General features: G+C 55.8%; 2 protein-coding genes across 2 annotated transcripts; both read left to right on the top strand.

Annotated features, from left to right (window-relative positions):
* Nucleotides 1-671: 671 nt before the first annotated feature.
* ACVR1B (activin A receptor type 1B) lies at nt 672-19,404 on the top strand. Its single transcript, XM_053967543.1, has 9 exons — nt 672-815; nt 9,735-9,974; nt 10,901-11,149; nt 12,219-12,449; nt 13,067-13,234; nt 13,744-13,900; nt 14,342-14,466; nt 15,072-15,202; nt 15,773-19,404. Exons 1-9 carry the CDS (start codon nt 692-694, stop codon nt 15,896-15,898), a joined length of 1,551 nt encoding a protein of 516 aa, XP_053823518.1. The 5' UTR covers nt 672-691; the 3' UTR covers nt 15,899-19,404.
* Nucleotides 19,405-21,503: 2,099 nt separating this feature from the next.
* On the top strand, nt 21,504-25,367 carry TAMALIN (trafficking regulator and scaffold protein tamalin). Its single transcript, XM_053967618.1, has 8 exons — nt 21,504-21,644; nt 23,369-23,418; nt 23,820-23,874; nt 24,200-24,302; nt 24,387-24,480; nt 24,552-24,618; nt 24,696-24,762; nt 24,844-25,367. The coding sequence occupies exons 1-8, from the start codon at nt 21,504-21,506 to the stop codon at nt 25,266-25,268; spliced, it is 1,002 nt and encodes a 333-aa protein (XP_053823593.1). The 3' UTR covers nt 25,269-25,367.
* Nucleotides 25,368-25,862: the final 495 nt, after the last annotated feature.

The following is a 25,862-nucleotide window of genomic DNA, read 5'->3' as shown; positions in this document are numbered from 1 at the left end:
ATATCTCCCCCCTATCTCACCCCTATTTCCCCCATATCTCCCCCTATCTCCCCGATATTTCCCCCCTATCTCCCCCATATCTCATACTTATCTCCCACACATTTCCCCCCTATTTCCCCCATATTTCCCCCCTATCTCTCCCCTATTTCCCCCATATCTCCCCCCTATCTCTCCCCTATTTCCCCCATATCTCCCCCCTATCTCACCCCTATTTCCTCCATATTTTCCCCCTTTCTCACCCCTATTTCCTCCATATTTCCCCATATCTCACCCCTATCTCCCCCCTATCTCACCCCTATTTCCCCCATATCTCCCCCATATCCCCCCCTTATCTCGCCCCTATCTCCCCCCTGTCTCCCCCATATCTCCCCCCTATCTCACCCTATTTCCCCCCTGTCTCCCCCATATCTCCCCCCTATCTCTCCCCTATTTCCCCCCTATCTCCCCCCTATCTCTCCCCTATCTCACCCCTATCTCCCCCCTATCTCACCCCTATTTCCCCCATATCTCCCCCATATCTCCCCCTTATCTCGCCCCTATCTCCCCCCAGCCCGCTGTCCCCTCCCGCCCCGTGTGCGCAGGCGCGGGCTCGCCCCGCCCCTCCCCTTGGCCCCGCCCCTGGCCCCGCCCCCGCTCCCCCTCCCGCCGGCGCTGCGGCCGCTCCGCTCCGAGGCCGCGGCGCGTCCCCGCCATGGCCGCCCGGGCCCCCCGCTTCCCTCCGGCCCCTCCCGCCGCCCGCCGCTCCCCGCCGTCCCCCGCCGCCCTCCTGCTCCTCCTGCTCCTGCTCCTGGCCGGGCCGCTCGGCGGGGCCCGCGGTGAGTGAGCGGCGGCGCCGGACCCGGCCCGCACCGGGCACAACATGGCGGCGCCCCCGCCCCCGCCGCCAGGGGAACGGGGAGGACCGGGGAGGGGTCGTGAGGGGGGAGCGAGGGGCGATGCGGGGGAAGCGGGAGGGAGGCGATGCGGGGGGCTGAGGGCAGCGCGGGGGAAGGGCCGGGGCCTGCCCGGGCCTGGGGCGGGGGGCGGCTGCGGGGCGGGGGTGAGGCCGAGGGGAGATTTCAGACGGGCTTGGGGCGGGGGAAAGGGGGTGAGAGGGAGCTGGGGGTGTGAGGAGGCCCTGAGGAGTTTGGGGGCGGGGAGACACAGGGGTGGGTGTTCCAGGGTGGCGAGAAGGACTGGGGTGGGGGCTGGGGGAGGCGAGAGGGTTGCAGGGCCCTGGAGGTGCCCCCGAGGCTGTGAGGAGGCCCCTGAGGGGTTTGGGGTGGTTGGATGGGTGTGGGTGTTTCAGGGTGAAGAGAAGGATTTGGGGTGGGATCCATGGGGTTAGGGGTTTCTGGAAGCAGGGGGGATTCTGAAGGCATCAAGGACGTGTGTTGGATGTTTGGGGGGCTCGCAGGGGTGTGTGGTTTGTGTGAACCGGAGCCGGTTTGGGGCTTTCCCCCACAGAGGGGATGGGGATGTGTCGGGGAGGGGCAGCAGCAGCTGGGGCTGGGGTTGGCCCCCAGTGCCGGGGGATGCTCTGAAGAGGCCTGTGCTCACCTTGGGAGGAGATCTGGGAGCATTCAGCCTGGTTTTGGGAGATAACGATGGAAATTGGGATTTATGGGTTTCACAGAGGATGGACTTGGGGGTCTCAGGGGTGTTTTCTGGGCTTGTCACGGAGGTGTGGATCAGCCCAGGGTGGGAAGTGCCACCGTGTTGTCATGAACCTTCTGGAGTTTGTGGCCTCTTCCCATTATCCTGTGGCCCGTGCCGGGGTGAACTGGGCAGCCCCCCGTGCCCCAGAGGTGGCAGTGTGTCTGTAACATCTGCAGTTTGGGCTTTTAAGGAAACCTTTCCATCCCCTGAGCTTCTGGACTGGAACAACTGTAAATATTTGTTTGGAGGGGAGCTGAGGGAGGAAAAACTCTTTGTGTCGCTTGTTTGTTCCGTGTTAATCCTTTTCCTTTCCCTGGCCTGGTTCTGCCAGGGGAGAAGAGTGAGGGGTCTCAGCTCTGGGTTTGGGAGGAGCAGGAGGCCTCTGCTGCAGGCTTGGGGCAAGCAGAGCATCTCAGCTCCAGTTCAGGAAGGAAATTGATTTGGGATGAACTGGGCCCTTTTCCCCAGAGGAAAGACCTGACCGAGCATCTCCTGGGGACAGAGGACGGGCTGGTGGCCCTGCCTCTGGTGTCCAGGGCTTCCCAGAGCAGTCCAGCTCTGTGGCCATCGGGGTGATCACTGTTGTGTAACTCAGGTACCTGTTCTGACACGTTCCACTGTGGAATATTTTTCTCCTCCCCAACCTCTCACCGTTTGTGTTCTGCATTCCCACCTGACGGTCGGAGGGTAATAACTGTGTGTGTGTGTGTGTGCAGATCTGGGCTTGTTAGAGCACGGAAAATGGCTTCAAACCTCACCTGGGCAGCAGGTGAGGGTTTACCTGGGAGTTCTGGGAACTTGGGAATAGAAATGGGCTTTTGGGAGGAGAGTAGCTGTGTTTTGGTGTAACCTCAGGTAAAGCCCAGCCTTACAAGGGTGTTCCAGCTCCTGTGTGATAAGTGGCAGGGCAGGATCAGATGAGACTCGTGGCACGGCAGTTCTCAGGCTTTCACTTAGCTAAAAGCTGGTGTTTATTAAAAAAAAAATCATAATTAATAAACAGGAAAGGACCAATTGACTGTACAAATCCCCTGGAAACTTGGCGACTCCCGGTGCCTTTGATTTTGGGCTCTATGAGTGACTATTGTTTCCGCTCAGTGTGTGCTGAGGTTTCATTCAGTGCAAGGTGTGAGCTCAGCCTGGGCTGGAGGGAGCTGCACTCATGGAATGAGGTGCAGGATGGCAGGGATCACCCTGGGAATTGTTCTCTGCTCCAGCAGCCATGATGCACGTTTGGTATGCCGGGGCTGCCCTCGCTATTGTGCCTCGTACCGGAGATTTAACAGCTGCTTATTTCGGGAAAGGCTGGAAAAACATCAGAATTTCTGCAGTGCTGGGGAGCTGGGAACCTCTGTGTGCCAGTAAATAGTGCAGACAGCACTCCCCCAGCCCCTTCTTTGAAAAATAAAAAAAGGAAAACAATCAAGGCTCCTTTGCAGAGGGGTCTTGCAGGTCGGCTTTGCTTGAAATAAATCAAAAACTCACCCTGGGGAATAATTTTGGGGCAGCAGATTTTATTATTTATCAAATATTTACCCAGTTAAATCAGGCAAACTCTGCGTGGTCCGTAAGTTATATCCTACAACTTTCCAAGAAAGCCTTTCTCTAACTGGAAATTAAAAACAGTGTCCAACAAGCATTCCTGAACTCGTCCAGCTCCTTGGCCAGACAGCTTGGGTTGTTTTTTTTTTTTCTTTCCCCTGGTTACGCTGCCAGGAGTGGATGCTCCGGAAATGGCTGTTGCGAAAGGAGCGCAGTCAAACGTCAGCTCTCTTAGCAGCAAGCAAAGTTCACTGGGTGGTGACAGGGGGAATGTGTCCTGCCCTGAGCAGAGCAGGCAGGAATTGCTTCTCTGAGGGTTTTACAGGGATGAAATGCTGGCTGGGAGCTCCTTTGTCCTCCTTGTTTAAGCGCCTGGCTCTCAGCTGCCCCGTGCTTCTCATGTGCACCGCTGTTTATTTATTTCTTTTCAGCAGAAAAAGAGCCTTCTCTGCACCTTAAATCCCCTTGATAAAGTCTTGCTGCCTTTTTGTGGCCTTCTTGGAAGTGTGGATTGCTGGATGTGGGAATGTAGACCGCATGTTAAACGATGTATTTCCACTCTGGAAAAGCCAATTGCCTGAGAGAAGCCAGGATGGGTCTGAAGTCTTGGAGCCTTGATAAACCTGGGCATCAGGTGTGCAGGGTGTTCTTCCCCAGCACCAGTGTGTGTGGTCTGTTGGCTCCTGAGCTGGTTTCCTGACGAGTTCAAACACAAAATAGGTGTCAGACCAGAGCCCAGAGAGGGAACGGGGAGCTGTGTGTCCGTGTTCTGGGTGGAAGAGCAACAGCAGAAACATCAAGGCTTCTTCTAATTAACCTCTTAATGATGAGACTCCTGTCAACCCCTTATTTACAATTCATTCAGAAGCTCTTTTGTGTTCCTGGAGTAGATGCAGGGAAAGTTCTGCACTTTAAAGCCACATTCTTCCTGCCTCTTTTTTTTTTTTTTTTTTTTTTTTTTTCCATTTCGTGTGTTTTCTGGTCAGCCGTGCTGCCTTCACGTCAGGTCCAGCCTGTGCCAGGGGACTGCAGCCAGCTCAAAGAAGTTGAGACTCTTACTTCCAGCTTGAAATATCCCAGGATAATGTTAGTTTCTGGATGACTTGCTTTAAAGTGCTTTGTTTTTCATAGTGCTTTGCAGCTAATTTTAACTCCATTTCGTGTAGCAGCAGTGGGTCAGTAGATATCATAAGCACCAGCAAGAAGCAAAAGAGAAATGTTTTGATCCAAAACAGGAGGAGAAATTGGAGGGGAAGTGAGATGTGAGGAAGGTACTCGAGGTGGTGGTGCTGTGTCTGTGGAAGGGCAGACCCCTGCTCGTTTCTCCAGCTCCTTAGTAAGGAAAAGGGCAGTGACAGCATCCAGAACTGGCCCAACACTGGATTTTGGAGGCAGTGGGTGCAGGTGAGCTGGCTCTGGGGTTTGGAGGGGACCCCTGGGGAGTCACTTTGGACTCGAGTGTGTCCCAGCGAGGGGTGGAGGGATCCCTGTTGGGATCCCGACAAAACAGTCGGGGTGGATATGAGTGTGAAGGGCCATCAAGGTGATCAGAGGGATGGAGCACCTCTCCTGGGAGGCAAGGATGGGAGAATTGGGATTGTCCAGCCTGGAGAACAGAAGCTTTGGGGTGACCTGATTGTGGCCTTCCAGTACTGGAAGGGAGTCTGCAAGAAAGAAGAGGGGGAGAATCTTTACAAGGAGTTCCAGGACAAGAGGGAATGGCTTCCCACTGCCAGAAGGCAGGGTTAGATGGGATAATGGGAAGAAATTCTTCCCTGTGAAGGTGGTGAGGCCCTGGCACAGGTTGCCCAGAGAATCTGGGGCTGCTCTTCCCTGGAAGTGCCCCCCTGAAGGGGGCTTGGGCAAAGTGGGATAATGGAAGGTGTCCCTGCCCATGGCAGTGGGGCGGAACAAAATGAATTTTGAGGTCCCTTCCAACCCAAAGCATTCCAGGATTCCATGATAACACAATAGAAAGTAAATCTTGTTTCTTTAAAGCCTTCATCAGTATCCCCTCATCACTGCCTCTGGGAAAGGGAGCTGGTTGTTTCCTTGGAGCTCTGTTCCTTTATCCAGCTGAACAAGGAGCACACAGGGACTCCTGGACACACCTCAGCTCCCTCTCCACGAGGGAATGGATATTCCTATCCCTGTGTGATACAGGTTGCTCTTTATTTTGGCACATCACAGAGCCAGACACTGACAGGTATTTCTTTCTTCCGAGCATGTTTACACACGTCCCTCTTCATTAAAGCATCCGAAGAAGCAGCAGAGCTACAAAGCCAATTGTTCCCCATTTCTGTTGCTAACATTATGCTGCTGCAGCATGAAACTGGTGCTCCCAGAGTGGGGCTCATTAAGTTTGGTGCTGCACAAAGACACAATCAGCTGCAGCTCCTGTTCCAGAGCCTTGGAGAGGCTCAAAGTCAGGGGAATCATTCTTCCAGCCTCGATTCGAACGGTTGAAAAAGAACAGCAGCTACAATCCCTGCAAAAATCTGTTTATCTGGTAAATACGTGGGTGGTTATTGGCAATTTTACCAATGATCATCTTCAGGTTAATTATCCTCATACATATTGAACAGGTAGAGTTCAGCCTTGAGAAAATGGCATCTTTCTTAGGCACAGCTTCGGGAGATGCTGGAAAATGTATTCCAAAAGGTGGTTAACACCATTGCAGGAGATTCTGCTGTGAAACTTTCCCCTGTCTAGCTGCAGAGACATCTTGACACATGCAACTCCGTGTGAGAATAAATATGTGCAAAATGAGCTCGGAGAGTTGCTGGGAAAGGAGGAGAAATGTTCTTTGCCTGTCAGAGCTCAGTGTTTGAGTCTCCCTGGAGCACAGAGCTCAAATCTACAGCCCCCCACCTGTTTGTTTGGATCCATTTTGGGAATACAGGTTGCTTTTAATGGGGGGATTTGGAGGGAGAGAGCCAGCCCTTGCTTTTTTCCTCTTTTCTGTGGTTGATGCAGGGGGATATGGATACCTCTGTGCCCCAGGATCCTTTCAGAGCTGGGGCTGTGACCTGGGAACCTCGTGGGGAGCAGAACCAGCTCTTGGGCTTGAAGGACTCAAACCCTGGGCTGGGATAGTCGAAGATGAGGAGAGGTCACTCAGCACTGCCAATAAACAAATATTTTTTTTATTGTTTATTGTCAGTGCTGAGTGACCTCTGAGGTTTTGGGGAAGAGCAGTGAGACCCGGCCTCGGATCGAATCACAGCAAGGTTTGCTCCAACCTGCTCCATCCCTGCAGTGAGAACAAAGCTTTTCATGCACAGGATGTGCAGCTGAACGTTGGGCTTGTTCAGGCAGTGTCTCTGAAGGGCTGGGCTGGGCTCTGGGTGTCGGTGTGGGGAGCAGATCGAGCGGGCTCTGCTCCAGCTCCAGCTCCTCTTGCACCTTCCACGCAGACGCATCCCCGGGCGCTCCGCGAGGGGGGAACGCGCCGCCCCGGCTCTGGGAACTGCTCTTTGTTTCCCTTCACCCCATCTATTTCCTTCAGCCCAGGCGTTTTTGGTTTTTTTTTTTTTTTTATTAAGTAGATTATATGTTTGGCTCAATAGGAGCTTTTCTTCCCGAAGGAAAAAGAATGCTGTTGGCATGAAAAATCCTTTTATCCACTCCTGTCTCCTGCTTTGCCCCGGCTGCTCTCGAGAGCACCCAGGAGATACCAATGGGGGGCTCTGCTTCCCTGCCCACCTTCTGTCCCCCACCCAAGGGCAAACAACAGTTGCTTTTTCCTGGCTTCTGATAAGTTTGTGACAGAAGAATTTGCCTTTCTGGTTAAGCAAACTGGAGTTACTGGACCCGCATGAGTTGCTCTGTAATTCTCCTCTTTGCCAGGAGCTTCCCAGTGAGCCCCGGTGCAGACAGGCCTTTCCTCCCTGGCACACACAGAAAATTGGAGAGTTCCTGCCTGCAGCCTGGAGGTTCTGGCCAACAATACCTGGAAAGCCCCTCAAGGGTCTGTGATGAGAGGTGGAGAGAAGGACAGTCATGTGCTGAAGGCTCCATTCTCTTTGTTCTAGCTGCTCTCTGATTTTTGGGGTGCAAACATAAGAATTACAGTTAAAAAAGAGCTGTTGTCTGAGAGGGAACAGTGTGAGGTGAAGCCGTGGGGCATCCCCCTCCTTTTGCAGGAAATTTTGGCTTTCTGCACAGAGCAGATAAGGATCTCACTCTGTCTCCAAGCTGGGGCTCTGGTATCATACCTTGCAGGTAAACTGTTTTTTTTGTTGTTTTTTAATCCTACAAATGAGGCTGAGCAGACACGACCTGCTTCTCTGCTTTCACTCTCAAAGGCATGCTCAGTTTCAGGCCAGATAATTCACTCAGAAGTTTACAAAACCAGTTTTATTAGTGCATTGAAGTGTTTTGTTTGCTTTGTAGCTTCTGGAAGCAAAACTGCCACAGCCTAAATCTTGGAATTGAGACCTCAAAAATGAGTCTAACAGGAACAAAGTTCAGTTTTGTTGTATCTAAATCAAACTGAAAAGAACCTACACAGTGAAATGTGTGTGGGTTAAATGTTTTTAATTTGTACCTCGAGCTTTTGATAAGTAATAAGGGAGATGCTTTAAAAGACCATTTCCTTTTAAGTAGACATGAAGGCAGGAATGTGCCCTGGGTGCTCTTTGCCATCTCAGATTTTCATAAAATCTCCTTTATCACCAACCTTTGTTCCCCCAAGTGTATGTATTTTTCAGAATTGTCTTTTCTGCACTCTGCTGACCATGGGAGAACACTGATCTTGGAGCTGTTTGAAGTGCATGTTACGGAGGGTTTTTTTTCCTTTCATTATAACATTTCCTCTCAAAATCTTCAGAATCTGTGGATGTTCTCCACCCTTCTCAACACAGATCAGTCTGACAGTCTTCCCTGTCTGTTTTCTGTCCCGTGTCCCTTTTCACTGGCCTGTGCTGAGCACCTGGTAATTTGCTCGTGATGCTTTTTAAAGGTGTCTCACTCAACAGCTCTTCAGCTTTTGATCACAGAGTTACAGAATCATGAAATGTCCTGAGTTGGAAAGGGTCCACCAGGATCATCCAGTCCAGTTCCTGGTCTTGTGCTGACATCCCAAAATCTCACCCTGGGCATCCCTGGCAGCGCTGTCCAAACGCTCCTGGAGCTCTGGCAGCCTCGGGGCCGTGCCCATTCCCTGGGGAGCCTGGGCAGTGCCAGCACCCTCTGGGGAAGAACCTTTCCCTGATACCCACCCTAAACCTCTCCTGACACAGCTCCAGACGTTCCCTTGGCTCTGGTCACTGGCTTTTCACTGCAGTTTTGAATCTGTGATTCCAAACTAACCAGCACCCACATTCAGCCCATCTGAAACAGCTCACAACAGCAGCTGGAAAAGGAGGAGCAGCGTCCAGGGAGAATTAAGTGAATAGTAATGCAATTACCCTGATTGATTTACCCAGGTCTCTGGGATAAGGGCTAATGGGTGTCTTCCTCCTAAAGGAGCCCTGAGTAAATCAGGACCAGCTTGTTTTTCATTAAGCTTAGGGTAACATGGCCCCACACCACAAGTGTTGAGGGTGACTTTGTGTGTGACTTCACACTGAGAGGATTTAGATCAGCCTGGGCAGAGTTAACTGTGGCACTTGTATCTTTTAAAACCCTTCTTCACAGCCTCCCTACCTGAAAGCCCATTTCTGCAGCGGGTAAGGACATGTTTTGGATTCCCTCTGGGAAGGCTGGGAGAGCTGATGAAAGCTGGTGAAAACCCAGCGTGCTGCTAAACAAGCCCCACCCTTCTTCTTGACATTGTTGGATTCCTCTTTGTTCCCAAGGATGGCAAGGCCTGGGGATTTGCTTATATTTTCAGGCAGCTTGAGAAAAGTACAATGACAGCTGGGAGGTGGAAAAATGTGGGAATCTGCCTCAGAGTTTCTCCTTCTCTTTATCCAAATAATCTTTGTGGAGAGCAGGCAAAAAGCCAGGAATTTATTTGACCCAAGGTAGTGTCTCGGATCAGGAAAGCAGTTATTAAATCAGTGGCTGATCTAGCTGGGTGTGCACGCTTGGCTCCTGCGGTCGGTTGGGATTGGCTTTGGTTTGGCCTCTGCCAGCTGCTCCTTGTCTCCGTGAGCTGGGGTGGTCGTCCCTCGCCAGCCTGGATTAGGCAGCTCCAGGGAGCCTGGACAGTCAGCCCAGGTGGAATCAGGTCAGTCAGTTTGAGTAATTGTTGTTTTTTTGGGTTGAGTCTGACCGAAGGTTGGGCTGGGAGAGGATCTCGGTCGGATCTCGCCCGGTTTGCAGGGATGACTTGGGTCATGGCTGGTGGTGATTGCAACAGGGGCAGGCAAAGGGCTGCCTGGACAGGCACCTCCTGGAAAGGCTCCTCTGCCTCCACAGTCTGTTCCATGCCGAAATTGGATTCTTGCAGGTCTGGAATAGAGAGTATGATTTGTGCTGTTTGCAGAGCCGGTTCTTCCAGAGCTTGAGAAAGGCCCTTCTGAAATGGAGAATTTAAAAAAGGTTTCCTCTCGTTCGAGCTTTTGCTCTCTGTGGGTTTTAAGGAGTTGATCTTGTTTTGATTTCAGCTTTGACATGTCTGTGCTCTGACTGCAAACAAGCCAACTCCACGTGTGAGACGGACGGTGCCTGCATGGTCTCAGTCTTCAACCTGGATGGTGTCAAACACCACGTTCGGACCTGCATTCCTGAGGCAAAATTGATTCCTGCTGGGAAACCCTTCTATTGTCTGAGTTCAGAGGATCTGCGTAATACTCACTGCTGCTACTCCGATTTTTGCAACAAAATTGATTTAATGGTTCCCAGCGGTAAGTAGAGAGTCAGATAAATCATGTGTTTGAAGTGGGAGGAGAGGAGCTGTCTGTTTGGGATTGGCAATTTGGAGTTCTCGGCCCTGTTTGCACTTCTTCCTTTCAGTTGCTGCATGAACTTGAGCACTGGGTTTATTTCCTTCATCTGTAAAGTGGAAATAACAAACTACTTCAAATTCAAATGGGAATGTGTATGTTCCCTTTGTCACTGAGCTGGCCCTGCCTTTATCAGCTGGTGTTGCTTTCCTTCCAAGATTCCAAATCTTTTTAGTGCTGAGCACAAGTAGAGGAACCATTGCAGCAGCTTCAGAGCAAAGTGTGTGGGGAGGAAGGTGCCTGTGTTCAGAACACAGGGGAAGCAGCCCTGCCTCTGAGTGAGGGTGTGGGAAACTTCTGCTTCTCATCCCTGGGACAGAGAGGGCATGTGGTGCTTCCTCACACCTCCTACTTTCTGTTTTGGGCTGGTTTTTAGTGGGTGCTGGGAAGACTGCAGAGTCATTTTCCTTGGGAACAGTGGGGAGGTCTCATCTGTGCTCAAAACAACAAATAATTGTTATCAGGTACAAGTTCACTGGCTGTTGCAGGGCTAAAAGGGAAAGAGGGAGCAGGGAGCCCTGGCTGACTGGTTGAGTTCAAATGGAAGGTGAACTTCAGGCTGTTGTGGAAAATCAGCCCAGAACACACTCCTGTCTAAAAGAGTGAATGAACAACCCACAATCCCTGATCCCACAATTGCAGCTCCATTTTCTTTTTGGGGTTTCAGCTGCATTTTGCCTGCCTGATGATCAGCCCCACATTAATACTCTTTGTGTCCCCAGGCTAAAATTGTCCAGGCTCTGAGGGAGCAGTAAAACACACGAAAGTCCTCGAAGCAAGGGTAATTTTCTCAAAATGTCTGTTTTCATCCTCCCTTTCCTCCCAAGGACACCTGAAAGACAATGAGCCCCCGTCAAGCTGGGGTCCCGTGGAGCTGGTGGCGGTGATCGCCGGGCCCGTCTTCCTCGTGTTTGTCGTCATGATCATCGTGGTCTTTGTGTTCCATCACCACCAACGGGTCTATCACAACCGCCAGCGGCTGGACATGGAGGATCCTTCTTGTGAAATGTGCCTTTCCAAGGACAAGACCTTGCAAGATCTGGTCTATGATCTCTCCACCTCCGGCTCTGGCTCAGGTATTGCAAGATGGTGGGACGTGACCAGTGAGAACCTGCAGTTGTCTCTCTGGGCTAGAGGTTGCCACAGCTTTGCCACGGCAGTGAGGCTGCTGCCTTGGAACTGTTCAGGGGTTCTGTCAGGAGTAACTTGAAGGAATGTTTAAATTCAGTCTCATGTCTGTTCAAGTAAACTCCTCCTTAACTGCAAGGGCAAACAGCTGCATCTGTTCCCAGTTTAGCCTTGGAACAGGATTTGGGTTGGAAACAGCCATTAACTGCTAACCTGTGCATTGTTGGCTTTCAGAGGACAATGCAGGATGTCACCTGCATCAAAGCTGCATGAAAATGGGGAAGATCCCAGCAGATCAACATTTTACAGTGCAAATAGTGCATTTGCACAGCCCATTTCATCCTAAAGAACCCTTGGGTCTTCCCAGGTGGATGATGTGCTTCTGTAGCACTTAAAAGGAATCCCCAGAATAGGTGGAAAGTCACCATTTAGTGGTGGCTTTGAACTAGGAGGGTAGTTGGGTTAAAGAACATAAGGAATTCTGCAGCAGATGGAAACTGTAGGAAAATCCACAGAGGCAGAGAATGTCACAACCTGATATTTGACCAGGGAATAAACCTTCAGCAGCACATCTGCTGCTATATATAAAATATTTGGGATCTCTTCTCTGCATGCTGAGGGCAGGTGAGCTCAGTGCTTTCTATAAGCAATGGCAGCGATGCTGGGACTCCTTTCTTAAGAGAAATTTGGGGAGGTTTCTGCTTTTTAGCAGAAACTGATTTCATCGAGTTCCATTCTTTGCATATTGAGGCTGCAGTTCCTTTCATCTGTCGTGGAGCAGAAGTTCCCCAACTGCTCCAGGCTGGATCCCTGCTTCAAAGCAAAATGCAGATGCTGCCCAAGCAGTGGCACATCCCACACAGGATCTGCCACCAGTTCCTGCTTTGGGTCTTGCTCAGGCTCCCAGTTGTTATCAAGTGTAGAGCCTGCTGGGTTTGAGGACATTCTTCAGGCTCTGGGGTTTCAGGAGGTTTTCTGCTACCACAGGGATTCATTCCTTCCATTCCTTGTCGCCAGGCTTGCCTCTGTTTGTCCAGCGGACCGTGGCTCGGACAATTGTCCTTCAGGAGATCATCGGCAAAGGCCGCTTTGGGGAGGTGTGGCGGGGCAGGTGGCGTGGAGGTGACGTGGCTGTGAAGATCTTCTCGTCGCGTGAGGAGCGTTCCTGGTTCAGGGAGGCAGAGATCTATCAAACCGTGATGCTGCGGCACGAGAACATCCTGGGATTCATTGCTGCAGATAACAAAGGTGGGAAGTGCCTTGGGCCTGAGAGCAGAGGCTTCACCACTGCGCAGCCAGTTCCAGTGCCTCACCACCCTTTCCAAGAAGTTTTCTCTAATATCCAATCTAAACCTTCCCTGGTGTGGCTTCAGGCCATTTCCTCTGGTCCTGTTGCTTGTTACCCCACCTGGCTCCATCCTCCTGTCAAGAAGTTGAACAGCATGAGAAGGTCTCCCCTGAGCCTCCTTTTCTTCAGGTTGAGGCCTCCAGCTTCCTCAGCTGCTCTTCAGAAGTTATCCATACCCTTCCCCAGCTCCATTGCCCACCTCTAGTCACATTCCACCACCTCCACGTCTTTCTTGTCATGGGGGACTGAAGCTGATTAAGTTGTCTTCTCTGGGCCTCTACACTGCCCAAAACTGACTCCAGGATTGGAGCTGCTGCCTCACCAGTGCCTGGCACAGGGGGAAAGTCACTGCTGTGGTCCTGCTGGCCACGCTATGGCTGATTTGAGTCATTTCTTACTTGCCCCTGTTGAGCTGCAGCCTTACGCAGCAGCTCTGCTCTGTCCCAAAAATGTGTGGGATGCTCAGTGGCCATCCCTGCACTGGATCTGCATGAGCTCCATCTCTTTCCTGTTGCAGATAATGGGACGTGGACTCAGCTGTGGCTCGTCTCTGACTACCACGAGCACGGGTCTCTCTTTGACTACCTGAATCGCTACACGGTGACTATCGAGGGCATGATCAAGCTCGCCCTGTCTGCTGCCAGCGGGCTGGCCCACCTGCATATGGAGATCGTGGGCACTCAGGGTAAAAGCTAAGTTGGGAAAGACGTTGGGAATTCTTGAGGGGAGGATAAAGCAGGATTGCTGAAGGGTGCTGATGTGCTGTGCAGCAAACCCTGCCTGAGTCAGCCCGGCTTCATCTGGTGGTTATTGACCAGAAATAGAGCGATTGCTTTGGCTGGCTGCGAAGTGGGTTAACCTGGCGCTCGCTCCCAGGAGTTATATCACCATTTCACATCCCATCCTAAAATTGGCACTGCCTGGGTGGGATGTGAGCACAGGCAGAAGCAGAATCACGGACTGCTGACGTCGGAACCTATGCTGGGATGTGGAGTTTACATCCCTCTTGAGGCCTCTGGGTGCCACTGCATCAGTGGCGCCTCCAAAACACGATTGGAGCCTTTCCCTGCTCCGTTCCTTATGAACCTAAACAGGAAAAAGTGTTGCAACAGCGGGTTTAACGCCCTGAAATCCGGTTCTGCCTCTGTGCCAGTTCCAGCTTGACCCTTGCCGCTTTTTATTTTGCTCTGCTAGGAAAACCTGGGATCGCTCACAGAGACCTGAAATCCAAGAATATTTTGGTGAAGAAGAACGGCACGTGTGCCATCGCTGACCTCGGCCTGGCCGTCCGGCACGACTCCGTCACGGACACGATCGACATCGCACCGAACCAGAGGGTTGGAACCAAACGGTAGGAAAATGGTGGCTGCAAGTGCCTGAGCTGCGGGTTGAGCACTGGGGGAATTCTCTGAATTTAGCGTTTCCCAGCGTCTTGCAGCGTCAGTTTTGTGCCTGAGCTGATGCCAAAGAGATGTTCCGGGTGTCACCAGGCTGGGAGGTGTGGGCCAGCCATGTAAACCTGGCACCAGGAGCTCATTTAATACATAACAACAAGCCTGGCCTCACTAAAGCCTTTGGGACCTTCTGGTGGGAGCCTGATTGTAGTTTTGAGACATTTCTACCTCTTTTCCCAGCTTGCTGTTGTTCTTGAGTTAATTTCTTCATTCTCTTAGATCATGGGGCTCAGTTCTGTTCTGATGGTGGCTGTGCCAAGCAGAGCTTTGTCTGATCATTTACGGTCTTCCAGAGAATTCCCTCTCAGAATGAAAATGTTTTTCCTTTCTCTGTGCAGATACATGGCCCCAGAGGTCTTGGATGAAACCATCAACATGAAGCATTTTGATTCATTTAAATGTGCTGATATCTACGCCTTGGGCTTGGTCTACTGGGAGATTGCCCGAAGGTGCAACGCAGGAGGTGATGTCCTTTGTGTGCCTGGGCCAGTGGCCAGGCTTGCTCCTGGGGGTTCCATTGATCAGGTGTTTGGGAGGTTTGAGGGAGAGCAGGGCTGTGGGAGGACATGTCCCTGTGTGTTGTCACAGAGGGAGGTAACAAAAGTGACCCGTGACTGCTGCTAAGCCCAGGCAGTGTTGGGTCAATGGTGCTGGTGCTCCCAGTGGTGGCTGATGTTCCTTTGGATGGATTTTCAGGAAATGGTGGTGCTGATTGGTGGGGAACTCCCCCAGATCAGTATAAATGTCTTGGCACGTGCAGCTGCAGCATCATCCCACGTGTGACAGTCCCACTGCCATGCAGGTTCAGTGACCCTGGCGCCTTGCTGGGAGGTGTTGATCCCAGCCTGCTGACTCCGTTCCAGTTTAGGCAGCTGCATTTTATTTCCCTGAATTTTTCTTGTTAACTCCAATTCCAGATTCTTCATTTCTGTTCTAAATAACTGCAAAGTGTTGACGCATCTCAGCAGTGAGTCATGGAGCCCAAACCTCCATCCGTCTGCCTTTAGCGAGCGCAGTGGCCGTGCTGCCTATTCCCAGGAATTTGATTTTCCCTGCTCTGCCTTTCAGGCATCCATGAGGAGTATCAGCTTCCCTACTACGACCTTGTACCCTCTGATCCTTCGATTGAGGAGATGCGGAAGGTTGTGTGTGACCAGAAATTACGGCCAAACATCCCAAACTGGTGGCAGAGCTACGAGGTAAGGTCTGCTTTCATCTCTGTGTCCCCTTCCTCTCCTGTGAGGAAAGGTTGAGAGAATTGGGATTGTCCAGCCTGGAAAACAGAAGCTTTGGGGTGACCTGATTGTGGCCTTCCAGTACTTGAAGGGAGCCTGCAAGAAAGAAGAGGGGGAGAATCTTTACAAGGAGTTCCAGGACAAGAGGGAATGGCTTCCCACTGCCAGAAGGCAGGGTTAGATGGGATATTGGGAAGAAATTCTTCCCTGTGAAGGTGGTGAGGCCCTGGCACAGGTTGCCCAGAGAAGCTGGGGCTGCTCTTCCCTGGAAATGCCCCCCTGGAGGGGGCTTGGGCAACGTGGGATAGTGGAAGGTGTCCCTGCCCATGGCAGGGCATGGAATGAGAGGGGCTTTAGGGTCTCTTCCAACTCAAACCATTCCATGATTCCCCCAGGATGAGGTAACAAGTACTGTAACATGCACTGTGATTTTGGGGGATGCGGAGGCTGTGTCAGTGCCCAGGCAGAGCAGCAGCCTGGCAGACCCACAGGGGAAGAGCAGAGCACTGACATTTGCTGTTGTTTCTTGCCCAGGCACTACGGGTGATGGGCAAGATGATGCGAGAGTGCTGGTACGCCAACGGAGCTGCTCGGCTCACTGCCCTCCGCATTAAGAAAACCCTCTCCCAGCTCAGTGTCCAGGAAGATGTGAAAATTTAGGCTCTGAGCCTCAGCAGGAGGAAACTGCACAGGAGCTGCTGTGCTAGAGTAGATATGTGATGGAGGCCTACCTCGTGTTTCAGCCCAACCTACTGCTACAACCAGACAGCGGGACCTGCAGGCTGCTAGGCAGGGGGACGGAGCCTACGGAACCGCTCTCTTCCCTGCTTGGGTATGAAACAATCCAAAACCTTTTGTGATCACCTCCTGAGAGCGTGGACACTTGAGAGGGACTTCACCCGAGGGATCTCAGCCATGATCGTAACTCTTTGTTCCTTTAAAGGAAATCCCTGTAAAGTTCAGTGTGCGTTGAGCACCCATTGGTGGGGTCGGAGCCAGCCCCGGGTGCTCGGTGCCGGGAGTGGGAAGGGAAAGGGAAGGTTTTCTTGCCGTACTCTCGAGGATTTTTCCAGGGACTGGCACGTTAATGCAGAAAAAGCAAAACAAATGGTGCTCTCTTCCAAGAGGCTGAGCCGGAACAGTTGATCAGCTTCACAAAACCGTTCTCCCTCCTTTTCTTAAGCTTGAAAAAGTCCAACTGAGCGTCCCGACGGCCGTCGGGGCGCGGCGGTGTCTGCATGCGCGAGGTGCGCGTGTCCCTGTGCCTGGTCATCTCCTCCATAGCCGTGCGGTGTCTGCCTGTGGGTGGCTCATCTCTGTCCGTGCTTCCTGTGCATGTGCAAATCTCGAGTGTCCCGTTCGTGAGCTGTCGCGCTGGTGCTCTCCGTGCTGAGTCGTGAGCGTCGTGGAGCTTGGACAGGCTGCTGCAGAGCGGATCCCTGGCTCCCCGGTGGGCGGCCACAACGTCCCGTCAGGTTGCCTCACTGCCACCCCTTCCCTTTTTTTAAGACGAAACAAATAAGGAACTGAGAATCCCTCCTGGAATCCAGGTTTTTTTGTCTTGAGCCCCTGGGGTTTGTAATTCTGGGTAGCGGGGAGCTGAGTTGTGTCAGAGGTGGAGCAGGCGCTGTGGCCGGCACGTGGGGAAATGCAGGACTCAGTTCTCCTGGGAACACAGTTCCCAGCTCCAACACCCAGGCAGATTTCTGGGGGCCTGATGATGCAGTGCCACAGGCTGGGGACAGAGTGGCTGGACAGTGGCCAGGCAGAAAGGGACCTGGGGGTACTGGTTGGCACCTGACTGACTATGAGCCAGCAGTGTGCCCTGGTGGCCAAGAAGGCCAATGGCTCCTGGCCTGTGTCAGGAATAGTGTGGCAAGCAGGAGCAGAGAGGTCATCCTTCCCCTGCACTCAGCACTGGTTGGGCAGCACCTCGAGTGCTGTGTCCAGTTCTGGGCCCCTCGGTTTAGGAAGGACCTGGAGGGGCTGGAGCGTGTCCAGAGAAGGGCAAAGAGGCTGGTGAGGGGCTTGGAACACAAGTCCTGTGAGGAATGACTGAGGGAGCTGGGGTTGTTTAGCCTGGGAAAAAAGGAGGCTCAGGGGCAACCTTCTCACTCTCTACAACTCCCTGAAAGGCAGTTGTAGCCAGGTGGGGGGTTGGTCTCTGCTCCCAGACAACCACTGACAGAACAAGAGGACACAGCCTTAGGCTGCCCCAGGGGAAGTCTAGGCTGGACGTCAGGAAAGAATTCTTCACTGAAAGAGTGATTGGGTGCTGGAATCGTCTGCCCAGGGAGGTGCAGGAGTCACCGTCCCTGGACCTGTCTGAAAAAAGACTGGACGTGGCACTCAGTGCCATGGTTTAGTTGATGAGGAGGTGTTAGGTTAGGTCATAGGTTGGACTTGATGATCTCATGGGTCTTTTCCAACCTGGCTCATTCTGTGATTCTGTGAGCTGAGTTCTGGGGGTGCTCTGCACCTCCCAGAGGCGCTGGGCAGGATCTGACAGCGGGTGTGGGTTGGGGAATCAACATCCATCTTTTTAATATAGGTGTATAAATATCTCCTAATGTGGAAGTGGCTGTGTCTCAGTGTGGGGTGGGGGGATCTGCATGGGTTTTCTTTTGATTCAATGCTGAATCCAGGTGAGGGAGAGGTGGGGTGACTACAGAGACTGTGGAAGTGAGAGGGCTGTGGCTGCCCTGATGACTTTGGCAGTCAGGAGGAGCCGTGGTGTGGAGGTCAGGTCAGTGTCTGCAGTAGAGAACTCTGAAGCCATAACTTTTAACTGGAGTGGTTTTGATTATTATTTTTTTAATTATTATTGTTATTATTATTATTATTATTGTTGTTGTTGTTTTCTGGGAGGGTCTGGATTTTAACTTTTTTGAATATTGTTAATTCTTTCTAAGAGCAGAAAAACAATCTCTAATTATTACCTCTTGACCTGTTGGTTTGTAAAGAAATCACTGAAAAAAAAAAAAAAAAAAAAGAGAAACAACCAAATGCACAGCTCGATTTACACTGGAACTGTTTCTACTCTGACCTTGCTCCTGCTCTCTAAGGTGAGGTTTCATCTCTGCTCTGGCTGCCAGGGTTGTCTTTATTTCAGTCCCTCTATTCTTGCTGTCTGTGTCCCTGTCCGTGTGTCCCTCTCCCCGATTCCCTGTGTGTCCGTGACCTTGTACAAAGTGAGGAGTGTGGTTTTGGAATCACATTAGGAGCCATTTTGCATCCCCCAAGGAGTTTTTGGCGGCGTGGATCTGCCGTGGGAGCAGGGATGGGGGTCCCCTGTCCCCTCCCAGCTTGTCCTGAGTCACATCTCAGCCAGTTGCTCGTGTCCCTTAAACCTGCATTTAGAGGGGGGCACTTGCAAGCCCTAAATGCAGATTTAACTCAGTTAAACCTGCTCTTAGAAGCCGAGGGGGGCACTTACAGGCCCTAAGGACTCCCAGGCCATTGGAAGAGGCCCCGGGGCTGGGAGCTGGGGCAGGACAGAGGGGCCATGGCACAGCTGTAGGCACTGCAGGCTCTCCCTTGGGTCTCCCATCCCGGTCCCCACGGGTGCCGGCGGCTCCGGAACTCGCACTGAACTCGCCCCCTCCAACTGTAGCCACACTGCACCTGCCTCAAAAACCAAACCGGGGTCGGCAAGGGATGAGGCAAGGGCACGTCCCTAGCAGCAGGATTTTAGGGAAAGCCTTGTTTCAGGAGAGATGGGGAAGGCGCAGCGGGATCCGCGGCAGGAACGCTGACCATGTAGCATTTACACAGCACTTTCACGCAAACCGGTGCCCGGGGGCGCCAGTGCTTGCCGAGCCCACACGGAGCAGGTGGGAATTGCTGCCTGCCTCCCAAAAGCTGCAGCAGCTCTGGGGAAAAGCAGCATTCCAGGCAGTTCCGAGGGGAGCCCGGTGCAGGACAAGGAGGGGGGGTCCATCAGCGGTACGTGGCTGCAGGACAGAACTCTTGGTACTTCTCTGCCCCTTTTGATTTGTTTGGTTTTGTACATTTTCTTAGCAAAGGACTGTAAGAAAATAGCCACTTAGCCACTTTACCTCTTCAGTATGCAAATGTACATATGGTGTAAGATAGGAAATCTTTTGTTTAATATAAAACCAGGCTGTCGATTTCTGCTGTACATTATTAAAAGTTTGTTTTATTCATGTGAGGTGTTGCAATCTCAGTTCACTGGGAGGGGTGGGAATTGCAGGGCACAGCTCAGTCCCTCAGAGAGGGGTTTGGGCAGGGGGGGGGCTCATTCCTCACAGCTAAAATAATCTCTTAGGAATCCTGGTCAAAACATTTTAATGTTGAATATTCCAATTTTTAGTGAATATGCAGCTTCCAACACCCACCAAGCACTCAGGAGGTGCCACCAGCAAAGTGGAGGTGAGACGAAGAGGTGGCAGGTGGGATTTTCCACCCATGCAGGGATGAGCAGCTGAACTTGGGGCTCCCACTCTGGGGACAGGCACAGAGCAGGAGGGGTCACAGAATAAATACCCTGGAGATCCCCTCAGAGCATCCCTGGGGGTGTGGTGGGTACAGTTGGGCATCTCCCTGGAGCATCTCCGAGTCTCCACATGGACACACAGCTTCAAGGCAAGGTAAATCCCACAGCAAACTACCCTGTGCCCCTACAAAATCCTGTTTGCTCTGAGGGTAAATGGTGCTGCGTGAACTGCCCCTACTAATTCCTTAATTAGAGCCTCCTGCAAATGAGTCTGTTGTGAGCGGATCAAGGGGAAAATCTGCCGAGGCCTGGGGTCCCCCCGGGCTCAGACAAGGTGGGGAGGGGGAGGCACCATCTGGGCTTGTCCTTCCTCGTGCCCAGCTTTGTCTGAAGCTGCTGCTGTGGTCCCCAGGAAAATCCAGCCCCATCCTGGAAACGTGGGCAGCAGTGAGATGAGAGTACGGGGAATTTTTAAGCAAAACCTGTCTGCTCCTCTAGGAGATGGAATGGGAAAACAGTCTGGGGTGGCTGCAGCCGAGGGGCCAAGGTTTTGGGAATAAGACGGGGTGTTCCTCTTCGTTCCCGGTGGTTTGGTGACTCAGGGTCGGCGGTGGGCTCGATCCCATCGTTTCCCCAGCCCTTCCCGCCCGGAGCAGCTCTGCTCCTGGAGCAAACTTGCCTCCTGGTAACCCCAGGCCAGGCTGTGGGCGGGAGGTTTGGGTGGAACGCCAGCGGGATTGTTACGATCTTCATTTTTTTTGGCAAATTTTAAACAAACATTTGGGCAAAGCTCTCAACTCCAGCTGGAAAATTCCCGCTGCCTCCCGCCGGGGAGCAGCGAGGAGCTGCCGGAGCCGCGCGCCGCGTCCGCAGCAGCCACCGCGGCTGCCTCCGGGAATTGTTCTTCCCTCTGTGTCCCAGCTCAGCGCAGCAGAGAATCCTGCAGGAACAGTCTCAGTCCCTCAGCTGCCCCCGCTGGGAGCCGGGCCGGGGGCTGGGGCCACTCCTGCCTCCCATTAAATCCCAAATGCGGCTTTGGCGGCGGGTGGTGGCCCGAGGGTGACGTGGTGGCAGCTGTCGGGGAGCAGCAGAGCGCGGCATTGCTCCTGCTCCCGGAAACCCACCGGTTTCTCCCCAAATCATCCCTGGGGTCATCCCTGGGAACCCTCCTTGGCATCCCACGGTGCCTCCCGTGACATTCCCAGCAGCATCCCACCCTGCACCCTCAGGATACCGCCTCCCCCAGGTTCCACTGCCCCAAGGAGCACCCGGACCTCCACGCTGAACCCCGTGGTGTCCCTGAGGAGGCGCCCACGCAGGATCGACCCTCCCTCTAGACCCCCACGCTGGACTCCCTGTGCAGGATTCATGAAGGGCTCTGCCACTGGACCCCCACGCCAGACCCCACGGGGGGTGAACCCGTGCTGGACCCCCCGAGGGTCACCGAGCAGGACCCCAGGCAGAACCTCCCTGCTGGACCCCCATGGGATCTCTAAGCAGGAACCCGAATAGTTCCGTCCTGCTGGACCCACCCAAGGGGTCCCTGCGGGACCCTCACACCAAACCCCACCCTGGACCTCCATGGGGTGCCCGAGCAGGACCCTCACACCGAACCCCACCCTGGACTCCACGTGGTCCCGACTCGGGGCCCGGAGAGATGCCGGACACAGCCGGACACCGGGCGTGGTCTATCTCCAAAGCCGCGGTTTAACGCCCAAGTGGGTGGGTTCGGCCCCAGGAGGGGCGCGTCCCGCGATGTCCCCGCCCCCGGGGGCCATATAGCGGCGCACGGGACGGCCCGGCCCGGCCATGACCCTGCGGCGGCGGCGGCGGCGGCGGCTCCGGCCGAAGGACGATGCGGCACCGGCGGTGGCCCCGGAGAGCCCCGGGCCCGCCGAGCTGTACCGAGCGCTGGCGGCGGCCGGCGGGACCCTGCCCCGCGTGCGCAAGGTAGGGTTGCGGGGGGAGTGCGGGAGCCGCCCCAGTGCTCCCGGTTGGGCACCGGGGCCGGAGGGGGAAGGGGCGCCGCGGGCGGTAACGGGCTGCGGGAGGAGCGGGGCTGCGCCGTGTCCCCCTCCCGCCCGGCCGCTGGTGCCTGCGCCCCGCGGGTTTGCTCCGGTGTCTCCTCCTGGGCTCTTATCCTGCCCCGGGGGCCCGCCCAAGCTTTCCTCGTGTCCCCATCCTGCTCTGGTGTCCCGATCCTGCCCCGGTGGCCGCCCCCAGCCTCTTGTCCTGCCCCAGCATCTCCTCACCCCTGTCCCATCCTTCTGCAGCATCTTCCCGGTGTCCCCGTCCCGCTTGCTCCCTGTTGTCCCCCCAGGCGTCACATCCTGTCCCGGATCCTGCCTGGTTTTTATTATCGCTGTACCCCCAGCCTGGTTTCCCCCCCAGCCCCACGTCATGTTCGGGTCCCTCCCCACGTTCCCTCAGGTATCTTCCCTGTGCCCCTTTCCCAGTGTCCCCCAAGCCCCACATCCTGTCCTGGTCCCTGTCCATGTCCTGCCCTGCAGCTTGCAGGGCGCAGGGCCAGGCCCCCAGCCCGGTGTTTATGGCTCTGTCACTGGGACAGGCGTGACCCCACGGCCCCCTGGACTCTGGCCTGTGAGAAGGGCAAGGGATCGGCCACCGGCTACCCCAGGACCGGGGTCTGATTTAGGGACAGGTCACAGAGTACCCCGGGTCTGGTTTGGTGGAACACGGGGCCCCTGGAAAAACTCCTCCGTGGTGACGCTGGGACCGCCACCGCCCTGACGCTCCCCCCGGCCCCGTGGTGCTTCCTGAGCGTTGTGGGGAAGCGAGAGCGGAGCCGACATCCGGAGCAGAAGTGGCCTCACGGCTGCGCTGCCACAGCCCAGATATGCACGGTGGCCTGGCTCCCGCTCACCAGGCAAGGCCACCACCAGACATGTCCCTGAGGGGTCCAGGACGTCCTGCGTCACCTTCCCGTCACTGTGGTGACGTGGGGCCCGGCGTGACAGGCGACAGCTTTCCCTTTGGTGAACACACCCAGCTCTGGTGGTTTTGCGCCCGTGGATGCGTTTGGGGCGGTCGGTCGCTATCTGGTGACACCTGCGGGGCTGGTGACACCCATGTGGCAGAGCACAGAGGGAGCCGCTGGCGCCCGGCTGCCACCACGACGTGCCATGTGCCACTCTCAAGGGGCAGCTGATGGTGACGCCGCCTGCAGCGCTGCCAGAGCCCAGCAGCCACAGAGGGGCATTTGGGGACAGCCCTGTCACCTCCTGCCCTGCGGTGAGGGTCCTGTCTTGCCCTGCCAGTCCCTCCGCCCGCCCACGCCTCTGCGCCTGCCACAACAGGGACATTGTCTGGGCCGGGGAGGGGGGTGGATTTTGCACAAAAATCCCGACTTTGTGACCACAACAGGGCCCCTCTGTGCCGGGGCCCCTCGGAGCGCGGCGTGGGGTGGGTGCGGCGCAGCTGACGTCAAAGCGTGGGGCGAGCACGGGGCAGCTCTGAGGGTGCCTTTGAGCCCCGATCAAAGCCCCGTTATGCCCGGGGGGCACCCGGGTGCTGGTTCGGTGCCGGCTTGGCACGGTGCTCCCGCGGGGTTTGGTGCTGTCCCGGTGGCACACGGCGTTGTGGCTGTCCCTGGAGGAGGTGAGGGATGTCCCCTCGGGTGTCCCCTCGGGCTGATGGCTCTTCCTTTGCCGCAGGACACAGGGTTCAAGTGGGCGTCCCCGAGCCAGTCCCCGGAGGAGCACAGGTAGGGGACAGGGGATGCAGGAGTGGGGCTGGGGTCGCTGTCCCAGAGCGTTGGAGCTTGGCCCTGTGACACTGTTCCACTCTGGATACCCCGGGAGGGCTGGAAATGAAGGGGGGTTTATGGGGGAGCTGAGAGCAGCCATGGGGTCACAGCTCCCTGGTGGGCTCAGACACCCCAGACCCTGTGGGCATCCTGCCCGGCACCCACAGGATTCTGGCCAAAGCAAACTGGGAGGGGGTCTCATCCCTGGGGGTGCGGTGGGGGGTGAATCCCATCTCAGGCAGAGGTGTCCTGTCCTTGGGGACACCCAAAGCAGCGTTTTGAGAAGAGCCTGAGGTTTGCAGAGGCGGGTTTGGGTGTGCCGGGGGCTCTGCCTTGCCCCTGATCCCTGTGACCCCCAGGAGGGTGGTGATGCTGGAGAAGAAGGCAGAGGAGTCCTTCGGCTTCGAGATCCAGGTGGGTGTCGAGCCGAGCTGAGCCTGGCCGTGCCCTGCTCCCCGCCTTTCCAACCCGCACCTTGCTTTGCATCGGGGGTATTTTTAAGTTGTCTCTGAGCTGGGGGTTATTTTTAGCGGTGACAGAGTTGCCGTGTTACCGAACCTCCCCCGGCTCTGCCGCTGGGGGGGCACCCTGGGGTGCAGCCATGGGGGGGGGGCTGCGCTGCTGCCCCACTCACCCAGCAGCAATTAAACACTGCATTGCCGCCCCGTGGCTGCTGCCCGGGGGGGGGTTCCTGGGGGTCGGGGTGCCCCCCGTGCCCCTCACCAGACCCCCGTTCCAGACCTACGGGCTGCACCACCAGGACAGCAACAGCGTGGAGATGTTCACCTTCGTGTGCCGCGTGCACGACGGGAGCCCGGCCGAGGCCGCGGGGCTCAAGGCTGGTGAGCACATCCCGGGGGAGCTGGGGAGGGGGCTCTGGCAGCGGGGAGCAGCCCCCCTGAACCCCTGTTCACCCTGTGCCCCAGGGGACACCATCACGGGCGTGAACGGGCTGAACGTGGAGGGCATCCGGCATCGGGAGATCGTGGAGATCATCAAGAGCTCGGGCAATGTTCTCCGGTGAGCTGGGGGGCGCGGGGGGGGCCCGGGTGGCTGCAGCCCCCCCACTGCTGACAGCTGCTGACCCACAGGCTCGACACGCTCTACGGCACGTCCATCCGGAGGGCCGAGCTGGAGGCCCGGCTGCAGTACCTGAAGGTGAGCAGGGGCTGGCAGGGGCCACGGGGGGCTGGGGACCCCTTACCAGGGTCCTCACCCCCTCACCCTCCCCACAGCAAACCCTCTACGAGAAGTGGGGGGAGTTCCGCTCGCTGATGGTGCAGGAGCAGCGGCTGGTGCGGGGTGAGTGGGGGCCGGGGGGGCTGGCGGGAGGGTTTTGGGGCACCAGCCGGCCCCCCCTGACACCCCCGTGTCCCCCATCAGGTGTGGTGGCCAAGGACCCCAGCATCTACGACACGCTGGAGTCCATCCGCTGGTGCCTGCAGGGGGAGGGACTGCCGGGGGGCTCCTCCCGTGCCAGCGGCAGCGATGACTCTCTGTACCAGACCTGCGTCTTCGCCTCTTCCAGCTCCCTGGACGGGGACAAGGATGGCGACAAGGACAAGGACGAGGGCAGCGGCGGTCCCGCGCCCCCCCCACCGCGCCCCCGACCTGCCCTGGCCCGCAGCGCCAGCCTCAAGTGTGCGGGGGGGCCGGGGGCTGCGGGGCGGCTTTGGGCCCGGGCCGGGGACCCTGGGGACGGGGCAGCCGCCCCCCGCAAGAGCCGACACAGCAGCTTCCGCCGGCGGCTGCTCAAGTTCATCCCGGGTCTCAACCGGGCGCTGGAGGAGGAGGAGAGTCACCTCTAAGCCGCCCCAGGACTATTTATTTATTTATTGCAAAGGGGCTTCATTCCCCCGGCCCCCATCCCTGGGGGCTGCAGGAAGGAGGTTTGGGTTGGCCCCAGGGGTTCTGATTTGGCCCCCCCCCCCCCCGGGCCGTGGGGATCGTGACGCTGAGGGACGGACTCGGCACCGAGGGACAGACGTGAGGACCCTCCCGAAGCGGCTCACGGAGCTGGCGCTGCTCTCGGCAGCGGGGCCTTCCTCCCTGGCGGGGAGCACCGGGGGAGCCCCGCACTCCCCAGGCTGGGGGGGGGGCCGTGGGGGTCGCACCCCTGCCCCCCCCCGGGCTGTTGTACCGCGTCAGTGCTCGCCAATACAGAGAGGATTTGCAGCGATGTGTGGCTGTGACTGAGAGGGGACAGAGCCCCGTGGGGACCCCCGTGGGATGGGGGGGTGGGGGCCGCCGGCTGCAGCTCCCCCACAGCCCCCACGCCGCCCCCTTGGGCCTCCCCGCTGGGCTCCGGGCAGGGCGGCCTTGGGGGTGACCAGCTGATGTCACCTTGGACGTGAGTGAGCTCCCGGGGACCCCCTGTGCCCCCCCCCCCGCCTGCTGCAGCC

Source organism: Vidua chalybeata, chromosome 30 (genome assembly GCF_026979565.1).
Source record: "Vidua chalybeata isolate OUT-0048 chromosome 30, bVidCha1 merged haplotype, whole genome shotgun sequence".
NCBI lineage: Eukaryota > Metazoa > Chordata > Aves > Passeriformes > Viduidae > Vidua > Vidua chalybeata.
Note: the sequence above shows the minus strand (reverse complement) of the source record. Positions and strands in the feature narration are given on the sequence as shown.

Coding starts and splice junctions, on each gene's coding strand:
- TAMALIN (XM_053967618.1), top strand. CDS start 21,504: ATGACCCTGCGGCGGCGGCGGCGGCGGCGGCTCCGGCCGAAGGACGAT. Junction 23,419..23,819: donor CAGTCCCCGGAGGAGCACAG/GTAGGGGACAGG, acceptor TGTGACCCCCAG/GAGGGTGGTGATGCTGGAGA. Junction 24,619..24,695: donor CCCGGCTGCAGTACCTGAAG/GTGAGCAGGGGC, acceptor CCCTCCCCACAG/CAAACCCTCTACGAGAAGTG.
- ACVR1B (XM_053967543.1), top strand. CDS start 692: ATGGCCGCCCGGGCCCCCCGCTTCCCTCCGGCCCCTCCCGCCGCCCGC. Junction 12,450..13,066: donor CATTGCTGCAGATAACAAAG/GTGGGAAGTGCC, acceptor TTCCTGTTGCAG/ATAATGGGACGTGGACTCAG. Junction 14,467..15,071: donor CCGAAGGTGCAACGCAGGAG/GTGATGTCCTTT, acceptor TCTGCCTTTCAG/GCATCCATGAGGAGTATCAG.